General features: G+C 40.5%; 1 protein-coding gene across 1 annotated transcript in view; it reads left to right on the top strand.

The window, feature by feature from the left end:
• Nucleotides 1–250: 250 nt before the first annotated feature.
• Nucleotides 251–14470, top strand: part of OSTM1 (osteoclastogenesis associated transmembrane protein 1) — a 30110-nt gene continuing 15890 nt past the window's right edge. Inside the window, exons 1-2 of the mRNA XM_054981942.1 lie at nucleotides 251–712; nucleotides 5528–5642. Coding sequence (XP_054837917.1) covers nucleotides 338–712; nucleotides 5528–5642 — 490 coding nt within the window. The 5' untranslated portion in view covers nucleotides 251–337. The remainder of the gene's footprint in view (nucleotides 713–5527; nucleotides 5643–14470) is intronic.

Raw genomic sequence — 14470 nt, 5'->3', positions numbered from 1 at the left:
ATCTTATTTATAAAGTTTTAGGTATGAACATTCTTGACCGTGTAAAATGGTTACCCCCTTGTGGCTAAGGCGGATGAGAAATTCAAAACAATAATACGATTTCCACTCTGCAGCAACGCCACCGACCTGCTCCACGCCCCCAAACCTGAGCCGCGGCTTAGACCCGCCCTTCTTGCGTGAGTTGAGCGTCGCCTCCCCAGCAGCCAATGAGAGGACGCGTCGGACTTAGTTTCCTGAATGTTGACAACATTGGCCTGTCCGCACGTGACCGCCCTCGGCTGCTGGAAGCGGCCGCAGGAGGGAAGAGGCGACGCTTCCTCGGGCGCCGGTGGCAGAGATGGGCCCGGCTGCCGCCTTGCTGCTTCCCGGAGTGCTGCTGGGCCTCTGCTCTGGGGACAGCCTGTTCCCTAGCCGACCCTTCGTCTTGCAGAGTGGCCAGGGAGGCAGGGGGCTGGGAGGCTGGCGCCTGCCTCTGTCCCTGGAGCTGCTGGGGGAGGCTGAGGATTTGTCCCTGCTGGCGTCGGGGCCCCTGAGGGACCTGCTGGAGCTGGAGCCGGAGTGCAGGGAGCTCTTGGCTGCTTTCGCCGACAGCAGCGTAGAGTTGACTGGCTGCTTGGTGCGGAGCGCCCGGCCCGTAAGGCTCTGTCAAAATTGCTTCCGCCAGTTCCGGGAGATGAACGAGAAGCTGGAGAACATCACCAAGGCTGTCGGGGTGCGTTTGCCTCTTTGCCGGAGAAGCAGACTTCCGCTGGAGCTACATAGGGCGAGGAGGGGGCAGGGGCGGGGGCAGGCGCGCGTAGTTCCCGGGTGCACAGTGTGCGTCGGGACTGTATCTTCTTTACTTAGGGGTGAGAGCAAGAGAGACGTCTTGGGTCTGCGCAGAGGCGTTGTCTGTCAGAAAGGGTAGTCATAGAAGTGTAAAGGGGAAGTGCTGTGGGTGCCTCAGTATCGTCCCAGATTGCTATGGGGTAAAACCATAGTTGCTTCATGAAGTTGGGGAAAGGGACTGGTGGAGGAGTAGGATATGTGGTCTCTAGGGTTGCCAATCAACTGCTGGGGCTTGTAGATTGCACAGAATTACAAGTGATCTTCAGACTGCAGAAATCAGGGCAGCTTTGGAGACTGGACTGTATGGCATCACGTTCGTCTTGAGCTCCCTCCCCAAACTCCATTCACCCCAGGCTCTGCCCCCAAATCTCCAGGAATTTCCCAGTCCAGGGGTGGTGGTGGTGACAGCTCTTCTTGGAAGGTTTAAAGGGGCCGATGGGATTGATGCTGTTAGAAGCAGACTAGATGACATTCTGGGGACTCTGCTCACCTTGGTAGGGGCTGGAACTGGTCAAGCAATGTGCACTGTTGTTATATAAAGTTTGGGTTTGAATGGTTTGAGGGAAGGCCCAGACTCTTTGTTTGAGGCTCAGTGGCTCTTGGCAACTCTGGGCAGTTTTCTGACTTGCACTTTTATCAGCTTTGACATTTATTTTTGTCATCGCTGACATAGTGTACCATGATTCAGCCAAATGATACCGCAACCATAGCACATTAGGATTCTCAGAGCAGCAGACAGGTAATGGAGATTGTATACCAATGCTAGATTTTGACAAAGGTAGACTAGCTTTTGGATTTTCAGACTTCTAGTTTAACATAAATGCTGAGGTAGGACTGCACAGTTTGCGGCTTGCCAAGCTGAATGCAGTTAACCAGCCAAGTGTTGTCTTGATGTTTAGCATGCTCTCTCTTTTTGTAGTACCATTCAGGCTGTAAAAATAGGAGAGTTATTGAGCCCTGCATGGGTAGCCACAAATGGCTGAGTGGGTTGTATTTTTCTGGAGTTGTCGCAGGTTGGACAGGTCTGTAGTAAGGTCAGTGGCTTTACTTTAAAGTGTCTGAATTCAGCAAGAGACAAAAGAATCTAATTCCTATTCAGCAATGAAGCTCACAAGGTGACCTTAAAACTGAAAACTCAGTTGTGTTTGGACAGTGTTTGCATTCCTATTGCCTCTTCTATGTGCTGTATGTGACTAGACCAGTTGCTTTGGATTAGTAAGAACTTGAAACAAGTTTTTTTTGGAGGGGGAAGGCTGGAAAATGAATTTGGGTTTGACTGATTTTATCACCATGTTTATGTGAAGTACAGTCAGCCACATGTGGTTAAAATTGTTCATGTAGGATAAGCATATGGAAAATACTGAATATTCTTGGAAGGTTTAAAGGGGCAGATGGGATCAGTGCTGTTAGAAGCAGACTAGATGACATTCTGGGGACCCTGTACCATCTCTAATTTTTGCTGTCAGCTGTCTTCCCAAAAGGGTAAAAGGAAAATGGGGGGGCTTACATCTAAAATGGTGCAGAGTGACTACAGAATTGCTCTTGAGTTATGGATGAAGCAGTGCAAGACAATGAAGTATTGTGAGGCTGAATTTGGGAACTAGTGCAGTGCAATGGTTAAGAGTGTTGGACTAGGTCTGATGAAACTTTGGTTCCAATCCTTAAAGCCAGTTTGGTATAGTGGTTAAGAGCACAGGACTCTAATCTGGAGAGCCGGGTTTGATTCCCTGCTCCTCCACTTGAAGCCAGCCAGGTGTCCTTGGGTCAGTCACAGCTCTCTGGAGCTCTCTCAGCCCCGCCCACCCCACAGGGTGTTTTGTCTTGGGGATAATAATAACATACTTTGTAAACCGCTCTGAGTGGGCATTAAGTTGTCCTGAAGGGCACTATATAAATCAAACATCATCATCATCATCATCATTATTATTATTATTATTATTATTATTATTATTATTATTATTATTATTACTTGGCTATGAAACTTGTGTGATCTTGTGTCTATTGCCTTCTGTTATCTTGACCTACCTTACAGGTTTATTATGAGGGTGAAATAGAGGAGGAGAGAACCATATATGTCATTTTAAACTCTTATGGAAGAGTGGTGTAATAAAATGACCTTGTATATGTATATTGTATATGTATATTATTTTGACAGATAACCTTGTGGTGGTAAGGAAACAAAATCTTTTGGCTTCTCTTGATGTGCAGGAGTACATGGCCGTAAACTTGTGGGATGCTTGGGATAGGTAACAGAGTGGTTCTTGATTATTTTTCTCTTCTTCACCATGAATGTTGGTAAGGTGTAAATCACACCAATGATAGTTGTATAATTTTCATTCATCATGTATGAACAGAAACAAAGGGGGTTAGTGGCTTAAATGCCATTTAGGCTGTGTCTAATATGTAATTTTTTTTAAAAAAGTCTTTTGTCCTACCCTTTGTCCAAGGAGTTTCAACCAAGGGCAAGCTGCAGGCTCAAGGTCATCCAGTGGGCTTTGTTGCTGAGTGTAAATTAGAACACCTTTGTTCCCTGGTGAAATTTGAATGTTATAGCCACTGTGCAATGATGACCTGTAATATGCACGAGTGATCTAAATTCTGTGCAATAAATAAATAAGCAAATACATAAATAAAACAGAAGTCCAGGACCACCTTACAGGCTATCAACATTTATTCCATCATAAAGTTTGTGAGTCAAAACTCACTTCACCAAATGAACGTTCTTAGACATTATTCCCCCTCCCCTTCACCAGGGAAAATAGAATTCTGCAAGCTGTATACATTGTACGAATTTACCCAGTATCTCTTCTTTTTGCATATACCTTATCCTGCAGTGTATATTGCATTGTATGACTGATTGAACTTTTGTTAGTGATAGGCCAGAGCATGAGCTGTGAAGGGCACTGAAGCCTCATCTCCAACCAGAAGATCATCAACCACTTCTCTGACTTCTGAAATTTAAACAGTGATTGCTCATTCAAGGCCATTGTTACATTCTTAAGGACTAGAAATTAGCTTCCTTTTAAAAAGGAATCTAAGATTCTAGGGAAGCAGAATTTTGTACCCAATATTTCTTTCAGCAATATTGATTTTTTTTTTAAATCCCAATATGGGAAACAACAATGTAATAATAACAAAAACAATAATAAAAATAACTCTTCAGGTAGAACTTTCTCTCTGAAAGTCAAACGTCCATCTAAAAGTGACTTATATATCTTCTCTATTCTCTTCTACCAGCATCCTGGAGATAAGCATGCTGCTTGTGTTGAGACAGTTTACACATCTCCAGATTTTGAATGGAAGATTCACTATTCCTAGTAGGACTTTCATTATCGTTTATTTTAGATTGTCTCCCATCTCAATGCTAATCTTCATGTAGTTGTTTTACATATGCAGTTCTCTGTTTTGGAACTGTGGACTCAGTTTTTTTTTTCATTTTCTCCTGCAGAAAGAAGCTGCATTGGCATAAGTGGGGGGGGGGGGGGTAGTGTTGTGAGATGCTGGTGCTGGAAGGGCAGGGATGGACATGGATTTAAAACAGGATTGTGAAATTGCCAGGATTGTTTGAGATCAAAACATGCAGCCTTCCGTTAAAAAAATGACATTTTTAGCAGAAAGTAAAAAAGCATCTATAACAAACAGATGTATTTGTGCAAAGCCAGCTTTAAAATGGGGCAGGTGTAATATCTAGGAAGACTCTGAGATATTTGTCCAGATCAATTGTATGTCATGTGAAGCAAAGTCTAGTAAGTGGACTGTTAAACAAGAACAATAGGAGAGAAGAATGGAATTACTTAGAGTGACAGACTGCAAAAGTAACTGGTATGAACTGTTCCTTAGTCTGAAGTTCATAAACCATTTAACTATCTTCAAGTGGGCCAAAATTAACAGGAATATATTCGTCTAAGCCAAACACTTCAGCATTGTTTTATAGATTGGGCTGTAAACCAAGTTCAGTGTTTTCATGTCCTTTTATTCTGCTAGTAAAACATTTATTGGGCTTTTTGGGGTGGGGGTTATAGCTCCATGGCAGAGCACATGGACTGAATGCAGACGGTCCTGGCATCTTCCAGTTAAAGGTTTTCAAATGGTAGGTTTTGCAAAGACTGTTGTCTGTGAACTGCTGCCTTTCAGTATAGACAACGCTGAGCTAGATCAACCATTTCAGTACTTTGACATGCAGTAAAGTAGCTTTTATATGAGAATGCACTAAGAGGTGAGTAAGGCAGTTTTCAATATTCCCAGAAATGTTATAACCTCTTTGTTTTGCTGTGACATTTATCTTATGAGTGAAGGGTTTCTTCTCATTTGCTGCAAGTAGCTTGGTTTACTTGTTCAGTGACTTCTTCACCTATTTCCACTGCAGATAAGTTGTTGTTGTTTATGCCTTGTTGCTTGCCACATACAGCATTCTGAATTTTGGCAGATGGATTTTAGGGGGTGCATTGCCTGAAAAACCCTTTGAAGAGATTTGAACTTGAAGGCTTTTAGAGTTCCATCTGGCCCTTTTGATGCTATATTTCTTGAGAGGTTTGCCGTCCTGTGGAGTTCTTGGTAGTATGAGAACCTATTGCCAAGTGGTCATTTTTCTTGTGCTGTGTAAAATAAATGAAGCATCATAAAGTATCTATGTGCTGAAACTTCTAAAGAAATGGTAAAACCTGTATAACAATGTTTTTTCCTCTTTCCACCTTTTCAGAACACTTCTGAGAGTAGCAAGTGTGCTAAAAGTCTCTTGATGTCTGATAGACTACAAATTGTTGTGATCCTGTCCAAGTTTTTTAATGATACTTGGGAGAAAGCAAACTGTGCAAGTATGTATTTTTCATGGTGACTTTCTTGCTTCATATTGGCATTGTATGCATTTATGGGGATGTTTATTTTCAAATTACTTGCCACCAGTCATAAACCAAAGGATCCTTAAAAATGAGTTTTCATATTGTTATTATCTTGTACATGGAATTGTAGGTTTCAATACTAAGCTGGTTTTGGTTTGCCTCTGCTTGTACAAATAGCTTGTCTTTCACCATTTCCCTAGCAAACCAGCTAAGCATGGGTTGCTACCCTTTGTGGCACCCAGGCTGCATTCAAACACCATGATAAACTGTGGTTTGGTCAAACCCTAATTTGTTGTGATGCCTGGATGTAGGTGTTCTCACAAACTGGAATTTGTAGGTTGGCACCAAGCTGGGATTTCAACTAGTTCTTATTTGACTGTGGGTTATTGTACTATGCAAAGTGCACTTTTTTGGGGTAGCTCTGCCCCTTTGCAGTTGCCCAGTCATGGAGAGGGCTGTATCAAAAGAATTTCCTTCCTGCTTAGAGAACAGCAGCTTATGCCATTTGTGTGTGTGTGTGATGTGTTGTCAAGTCACTTGCAACTTATGGCTACTCTATAAATTAACAACCAAAATGTCCTGTCATTAACAGCCTTGCCCAAATATTGCAAACTCAAGACTGTGGCTTCCTTTATTGAGTCAAGCCACCTCATTTTGGGTTTTCCTCTTTTCCTACTCCTCTATATAGTTCTCAGCATTATTGTCTTTTCCACTGAATTTTATCTCTTCATGATTTCCTCATAACCTTGTTTTTGTCATTTTAGAGTCTAGGGAACATTCAGGCTTGATTTGATCTGGAACCTTCTGTCTTTTTTTTTGGCAGTCCATAACAGCTTTAAAACTCTTTTTCAGCACCATGTTTCAAATGAATCAATGAATCCCTTTTCTTCCTTGTCCAGCTTTCACATCCATACATAATAATGGGGAATACCACAGAATCAGTTACCTTGAACTTGGACCTGTGACACATTCTTCTCCTTAAGAATCTTTTCTAGTTCCTTCATGGCTTCCCTTCCAAGTCTCAATCAACTTCTGATTTCTTGGTTGCAGTCTCCCTTTATGACTTATCATTCTCAGAATACTTTATTATATCTCATGCCATCAATTATTTTTTATTATTTGAAATGACTAAAGTTAGTTGCTTGAGTTGTTCTTTTGAAATTGTTTCTCTTGTTATCTTGTGTGTGTTTATGTGCTGTCAAGTCGCCTCTGACCTATGGCGACCCTATGAATGAAAGACCTCTAAAACATCCTATCATTAACAGACTTGCTCAGATCCTGCAAACTGGAGGATATGGCTTCTTTTATTGAGTCAAGCCATCTTGTTTTAGGTCTTCCTCTTTTCCTACTGCCTTCCACTTTTCCTAGCGTTACTGACTTGCTGAGAATCTTGTCTTTTCGTGATATGACCAAAGTATGATAGCCTTAATTTTGTCATTTTAGCTTCTAGGGAGAATTCAGGCTTGTTTTGATCTAGTACCCACTAATTTGTTTTTTTGGCTGTCCGTGGTATCTACAAAACTCTCCTCCAGCACCACATTTTAAATGAATCAATTTTCTTCCTGTAAGCTTTCTTCACTGTCCAGCTTTCACATCCATATAATCCACATAATGGGAAATACCATAGTTTGGATTATCTTGATCTTGGTTCCCAGAGAGACATCTTTATCTTTAAGGATCTTTTCTACTTCCCTCACAGCTGCTCTTCCAAGTCTCAATCTTCTTCTGATTTCTTCATTGCAGTCTCCCTTTTGGTTGATGATTGAGCCAAGGAATAGGAAATCTTGAACTATTTCAATTTCCTCATTGTCAGCCTTAAAATTGTGTAACTCCTCAGTAGTCATTACTTTTGTCTTCTTGATGTTTAGCTGTAATCCTGCTTTGGCACTTTTGCCTTTAACCTTCAGCAGTAGTCATTTCAAGTCTTCACTATTTTCTACCAGCAACATGGTGTCATCTGCATATCTCAGATTGTTAATGTTCCTTCTACCAATTTCCACTTCACCTTCTTCTAGATCTAATTCAGCTTTCCTTATGATAGAGGTTGAACAGGTAGGGAGATAATATACATCCTTGTCTGATACCCTTGTCAACTGGAACCATTCTATTTCCCCACATTCTGTCCTGTACAGTAACCTTTTGTCCAGAGTAGAGGTTGCACATCAAAACCATCAGATGTGGCACCTCAATTGAAAAAAGGTGTAAATTATAATAAAGGTATTATATCAAAATTATACAAAATTCTTTCTGCATCGTTAACTCTAGACATTATGCGTTATCAGAAAGCCTGGTACAAAGATTGTAAAATAAAGTGCACAGTAGAAAAATGGAAGGAAATTTGGCAATCATACATATTCGATACCAATATAGTGAGTATCTGCATGCAGTCAGTGAAAATTATGACTCATTGGTACTTAACTCCTGTTAAATTGCACCATATAAATCCCAACATTTATACAAATTGTTGAAAAAACTGTGGGAAAAGAGCTCCTTTTTTCATTGTTGGTGGGAATGTGTTCACATTAAGAAATTTTGGTCTGAAGTGGTTGAGCAGGTTCATACTATGACTAACTACCAAGTTCCATTACAGCCGAAAACTATTCTTTTAAATAACTGGCAGGACTCCTGTATTCCTAATACAAGGAAAGAAAATTTCCTTGTAGCAAATCTTCTGGCAGCAGGTAAATCAGCAATAGCTGCGTTTTGGAAAGAAAAGAAGAGCCCTACAATTTCAAACTGGTTAATGCATGTTTGGGATCTATTCACTATGGCAAAACTCACAGATTTTATAAAGCAATTGGAGTTACCCAATTATAAATCAGATTTTGCAGAACAGTGGTTCCCGGTCTTGGAATACCTGACCGAAGATGATTCTATAAAAAATAAAATCCAGTCAAAAGATTACTACACCATACTCACCTGTCTTTGAGAAGATATGAGCTGTCACAAAGTACTTTATTTTGTTCTCACAATTATCATAGTAATTTTGCTGTGTACAATAGCAAGTAATATGTGCATTATGCTGTGATTCTTAAATCTGTATATAGTTTATCATACTACTGTAAATAATTAGTCTTTGTTATTTGTACTACATTTAGCAAATATAAATACATATTTTTTAAAAAAGAAAAAAAGATGTTGTGGCACTCCCATTTCTTTTAAGACTCTCCATACCTTTTCATGATCCACACAGTCAAAAGCTTTGCTGTAATCTCTAAAACACAGGCTGATTTTCTTCTGAAATTCCCTGGCATTTTCCCTTAGCCATTGTAAATTTGCAATATGATCTCTAGTGCCTCTTCCTTTTCTGAATCCAGCTTGAACATCTGGCATTTCTCGTTCCATATATGGTAAGAGTCTTTGCTGTAGAGTTTTGAACATCACTTTGCTTGCATGGGAAATTAATATGATAGTTTGATAGTTGCTGCACTCTTTGGCATCCCTTTTTTGGGGGAATTGGAATGTTGACTGAGCATTTCTAGTCCATGGGCCATTGTTTTATTTTCCATATTTGTTGTTAAGATTCTGATGGACTCCATTTCTGTAGCTTGAAGTAGTTCTATTGGTATTCCATCTACTCCAGGCGCTTTGTTTCTCACAATTTCTGGTTCTTCATCAAAAGATTCTTGGTTGAAAGTATCTGTCATCCTTTCATCTCTTTTGTATAGTTCTTCAATGTGTTGTTTTCCTCTTTCCTTTATCTTGTCCTGATCAGATACTGTATTTTTGTGCTGATCTTTCAGCATCCCAAGCCATGGTTTGAATTTCACTTTGTTTTCTCAGATCTTTTGGAACAGATCTCTTTTTCTTCCTTTTTTGTTGTTGCCTTCTGTTTCTTTGCACTGGTTATTATAATAGATTTCTTTGTCTCTGCGTGCAAGTCAATGAAAAGCTGCATTTAGAATATTGACCCTATTTCTGTCACCTTTTACTTTTGCCTCTCGTCTATCTTTAGCAGTTTTAAGAGTTTCCTCAGTCATCCATTTAGGTTTCACCTTTCTTTTGGCTACAGGAATAGTCTTTGCACATTCTTCCTTGATAATATCTCTGGTTTCAGCCCATAGTTCTTCTGACTCATGATCAGTTAAACTTAGTATTGCAAATCTGTTCCTTACCTGGTCTTTAAATTCTTCAGGAATATTATTTCGATTGTATTTTGGCACTATGATTCTTTTAGTGTTTCTCTTCAGCTTTATTCTAATTTTTGATATTAACAACTCATGATCTGTATCGCAATCAGCTCCTGGTCTTGTTTTAGCAGAGTGAACTGAGCTTCTCCGTTTTCTGCTTCCAATTCCCTAATCTATTTTGTTCCTATATTGGTCACCCGGTGATTTCCACGCATACAATCATCATTTTGGTTGCCTGAACCATGTGTTAGCAATGAACAGGTTGTTGGCTTCACAAAATTCTATGAGCCGCTCTCCTGCTTCATTTCGTGATCCTAGTCCAAATTTTCCAACTATGTTTGATTCTGCTTTATCTCCTACTTTTGCATTCCAGTCAACTATGATTATCAACATACCTTGTTTAGTTGTATGATCAATTTCTTCTTGGACACTTGCCCTTCCTCAGTAGCCAATTGAGTGCCATCTGACTTGGGGGTCCTGTCTTCCAGCAATATATCTTTTTTTCATTCTGGATTGTCTCATCATAGGGTTTTCAAGGTAAGAGATTATCAGAAGTGGTTTACCATTGCCTTCTTCTGCTTCTCAGTACTAACCAGTGTTAGTTCAAGTGACACTGCCATTGTATTGTCGAAGGCTTTCGACAATACTGCCAATACTGCCAATACTGCCAATACTGGCATTGTCTGTGAAAGATCCTCCGCCAGTGTCACCTTCCACTACTGCTGCTGCCCAGTAGCTAACCTTCAAGAATTCCTCCACTCCCATCACCATTGGAATATTCAGTTCTCTTCTGCTGATGTGACTGTTGATTCCTGAAGGGGTTGGATGCATCTTAGTCTGTGTCTCAGCTTTGTCCATTCCGCCTTGAGTGACTGTTCAGGAGTTTAGACTCTTGACCAAGCTTTTGTTTCTGCTGGTGTTGTTCTCAGCTTCACTGACACACTCAAACCACCTCACTGCGTAAAGATGTGTATATAAAAGGGCCTATAGCTTTTTTGGAAAATAGACTTGGACCAGAGTATGTTGCCTAAATCATGAATTAAATAACCCACAGTTTATTGTGATGTCTGAATATGGCCTCAGTTCAGATAACGTGAAACCAAGGTATAATTAAAATAATTGTAGTTAGTGGGATTGTTTGAATGTGGGCCATTTCACTAACTATGCATACTTGGAGTCTGTCAAACCAGGATCTGAAACCACAGTTTGAAGCTGGTTTATTAATCCAGTCTTAATTCTAGTTTCATGTGATGCATGAACACAGACATCCTGAATGAATCTTGGCTCATTTCTCATCATCACCCACATCCAGATGCCTCCAGGGACATCTAGCCAGTCAAATCAGTATTTGTTGGGGCAGATTAAGATTTAAGTGATCAGTACAGAGGTCTCAGATGCAAATGTGCACCTCCTGCCTTGACATGTGATATATATATATGTATGAGAGACCCTTAGAGGTGTATTGTGTTGAAACGAGGAAAAAACATAGCAGAAGAAGAAATCAAGAGCAGAGAGGAACTGTGGAAAGAACAAGAAGTAAGAATGGCATATAGCAAGAATGGTAAGCCAAGCAATAGGTATACGGTATGCACATTTGTCTCACTGAACAAAATAGAACTTTTGAGTAGACAGTGCATAGGGTTGCACTATAATGGGGCTGGAGAGAGAGGAAGCAAGCCATGAATTGGGACATATCCATACAGATCCAGCCTGGCATTCTGCAGATTACCAGACCTGCCTAAGCAACTGTAGCAGTGGAGAGGGAAACATTTTGAAATGCCATTTTGGATTAAATGCACTTTAAATATATACTTTGCTTATTCTCTAAACAGCATCTGTTTGAATTTTCAAGCAGCAAATATTTCTCTGTCCTTCTAATTTCCTTCCTGAATCTTTGAACGTCCACAGTTTCCAGGCTCAGTCAGCACTACTTTGTGCATGTTAACTTTTCAGGAAGTTCCCATATGTTCAATTGGACTTACTGTCAAGTGAATGTATATATGCTTACAAGTTATACTTGAGTCAATTACTAGGTCTGAGAGAGTCCCCCACCATAAGACTATTTACAGTGCAGTCCTGACTTCCGGAATGATGTGGCGCTGTCCCGGCACCTGAGTTACGAGCTCAGTGCCATGATCTTCCTGACCCCTTTGGACTCAAGGATTCGGGCCCCCAAGACCCCCCCACAGAGAGGGGGGCAGGCCAGAGCAAGGTGGAGGAGCTCAAGGGGACTGGCAACCCCCTGTGGTGCCCCCACACCAGCTAGAAGGCAAGGACCGTGGAAGAAGTCTTAACGGCTCTTAAGCTATGAACTCCAAGATTTTGAAATAAGCGAAAATAAAGCAAAGATTCCTGGCAAGATAGAAATAAAGACAACTGAAGGACTGAAAAAGGATTCTACTTGACATCTCTCCAAGTGGGAGAATTGTTTAAGGCTTTACGAGGGCTAACCAGCTTGGTGAGGGTTTTTTTTATTATCCCCTGGAGAGGCGGCCGTTTAATGAACCGGGAGACTGACAGTGGAGAGTGATTGCAAGGAGGAGTCTCCTGGGACGGAGAGCTGGAGAGCAAAAAAATTCCAGAGCTACAAACAGTAAGAGCAAAAGGAGTTTTTTACCAGTTCTATGAGATCTTTGATTGAGCATTTCTAAGTGAGTCGACAAAATGGTTCTTCTCGAAGAGAGAGTTTCAAAGCTGCAAAAAATCTCTAAGTTGATGGATGACGTACTAAGAAAAGCAGATGAGACACTTGGATTGAAAACGGACAAGGGCACCGTGCAAGATGCCAAGTTAGAAGAAAACCTTGAGGGGACAGATTTATTTGAAAGAAAATCAAAGTAGAGTGATAAAACGTACTCTCAGCAAAATAGAAGAAAGAACCAGTCCTCTTTTGTGAAAGTATGAAAAGAAGAGAAAAAGAGGGAGGAGCATAGAAAGGAAGCTGGAAGGAAGAGATTTACTGCATTACTTCTGGAAGAAGTAAGCATACAACGCACTTCAGTCAAGAAAGACGAACAGAGACATTACAACGTATTCACCGACACCTCGCAGAAATGGTTGGGAGGCAAAAGGAGCTGTTTATGGCAGATCATCGGAAAGAAAGAGTTCCAATACTACTATAGAGTGAGAAAGAAGAAGAAACAAGATGAAACTTAGATTATGATCCTGGGGTTTTGACAAATAAGGATTGTATATGGGATATATTGCAGTTTTTAAATGTCCATGTTCTGAATTCGATTTAAACTGTTTTGATACAAACATTCAGAGAATAGGGAAAGAAACTAGGTCTCATATGTCTTTTTCTGCTTTATGAAGCCAAATATAGACCTAATGCAGGCTTGTATGTTTCTTTCTTTTTAACATGTCAGACAATGGTCAGGCAGCCTCTGACCATTGACCAGGCAGGCAACCTTATAAATCTCCTAATTTTTTAAAACTTAAAACTTGTGCTAAGTCTACCTGTATAATCCTTTTTTTTCGTGCCTTTCTATAATGAAAATACATGTATTCCTAGTTGGCTTTGATTTTTGATAGATGAAAGATCGAGGGTAGGCTGGTAAAAAAATCTTATTCATTAACAAATTATTTTCTTAAAGGAAAAAGGTATAGAAAAAGGATGGTATATGGGACAGATTGCAATTTTCAAATGTCCATGTTCTGAATTCGATTTAAATTGTTCTGATATAAAAATTCAGAGAATAGGGAAAGAAACTAGGTCTCATATACCCCTTCCTGCTTTATGAAGCTAAACATAGACCTAATGCAATTTTATGTGTTTCTTTTTAATATGCCAGACACTGTTTAGGTGTTGTTAATGGACTAGAGAGGGTGTACCAAATGGGTCTTTAGAATCTTCTCCTCTCACTCTTATTTCTTAGATCCCTTTTTAGATTTCCTTTCTTCCCTTTAATTAAAAATTAAGATAGCTTTGGGAGGACTTCCGGTTTGGCTAATGGAGACCTGACGTGGTCTAGGGAGCTGGACCATCAAGAGTGACTGTTTTGGGCAGGCCAGGTGCTTAGATCCCCTGCTGCCACTCCTCTACAGGTAGAAGAGGAGCTAGAATGCTACGAGTCCCGGAGAGTGAGCGATCTCGGCAGTGGGGGAGGTCCTGGACATAGGATTTTCCTCATCGCTTTGAGGTCCCCTCGGAGAAGGGCGAGCTAAAATCTCTGCAGTACTCTTTGAGTCATTTGTTTGGCATAAGGTCGCCAGAAACCAAGCTTCAGAACCAGATTTGGCCAATTGGAAATGAAAGAAACAGCACGGAAGACCCAAACGGAACAAATTGAGGTAAAAGATCTTTATCTTGCTTTTGGACTTAAAAAGAGAAGAGAAATTTAATCAAAAGTTAAAATTGTGGACTGAGCTGATAGAACAAGAAAGGAGCAAGGCATTTTGAAGGAAAAATTGAAATTCGATAGACTATAAAGCGTAAAAGAAGTGAAAATAATTTTTGTTTATACATACCTGTGGTGTGGAGAGAGATAACCGGCAGTGAGAAAAGGGGAGGAGGTGGAGAAGCTGCGGAGCAAACTTCGTGACAGGATAGAATGCAAGGAGAACAGCGAGTGACACTGCCTAGAGAGGCTTAATCTGGAGAGCAAGAAGGAAGTGGAAACAGCAAAGAAGACCTCGGAAGGAAAACAAAAGAAACAAAGCGAGATAGAGCAA

The sequence above is a fragment of the Eublepharis macularius genome, chromosome 1 (assembly GCF_028583425.1).
Source record: "Eublepharis macularius isolate TG4126 chromosome 1, MPM_Emac_v1.0, whole genome shotgun sequence".
NCBI classification, from domain to species: Eukaryota; Metazoa; Chordata; class Lepidosauria; order Squamata; family Eublepharidae; genus Eublepharis; species Eublepharis macularius.
This window is presented reverse-complemented; position numbering and strand designations above follow the sequence as displayed.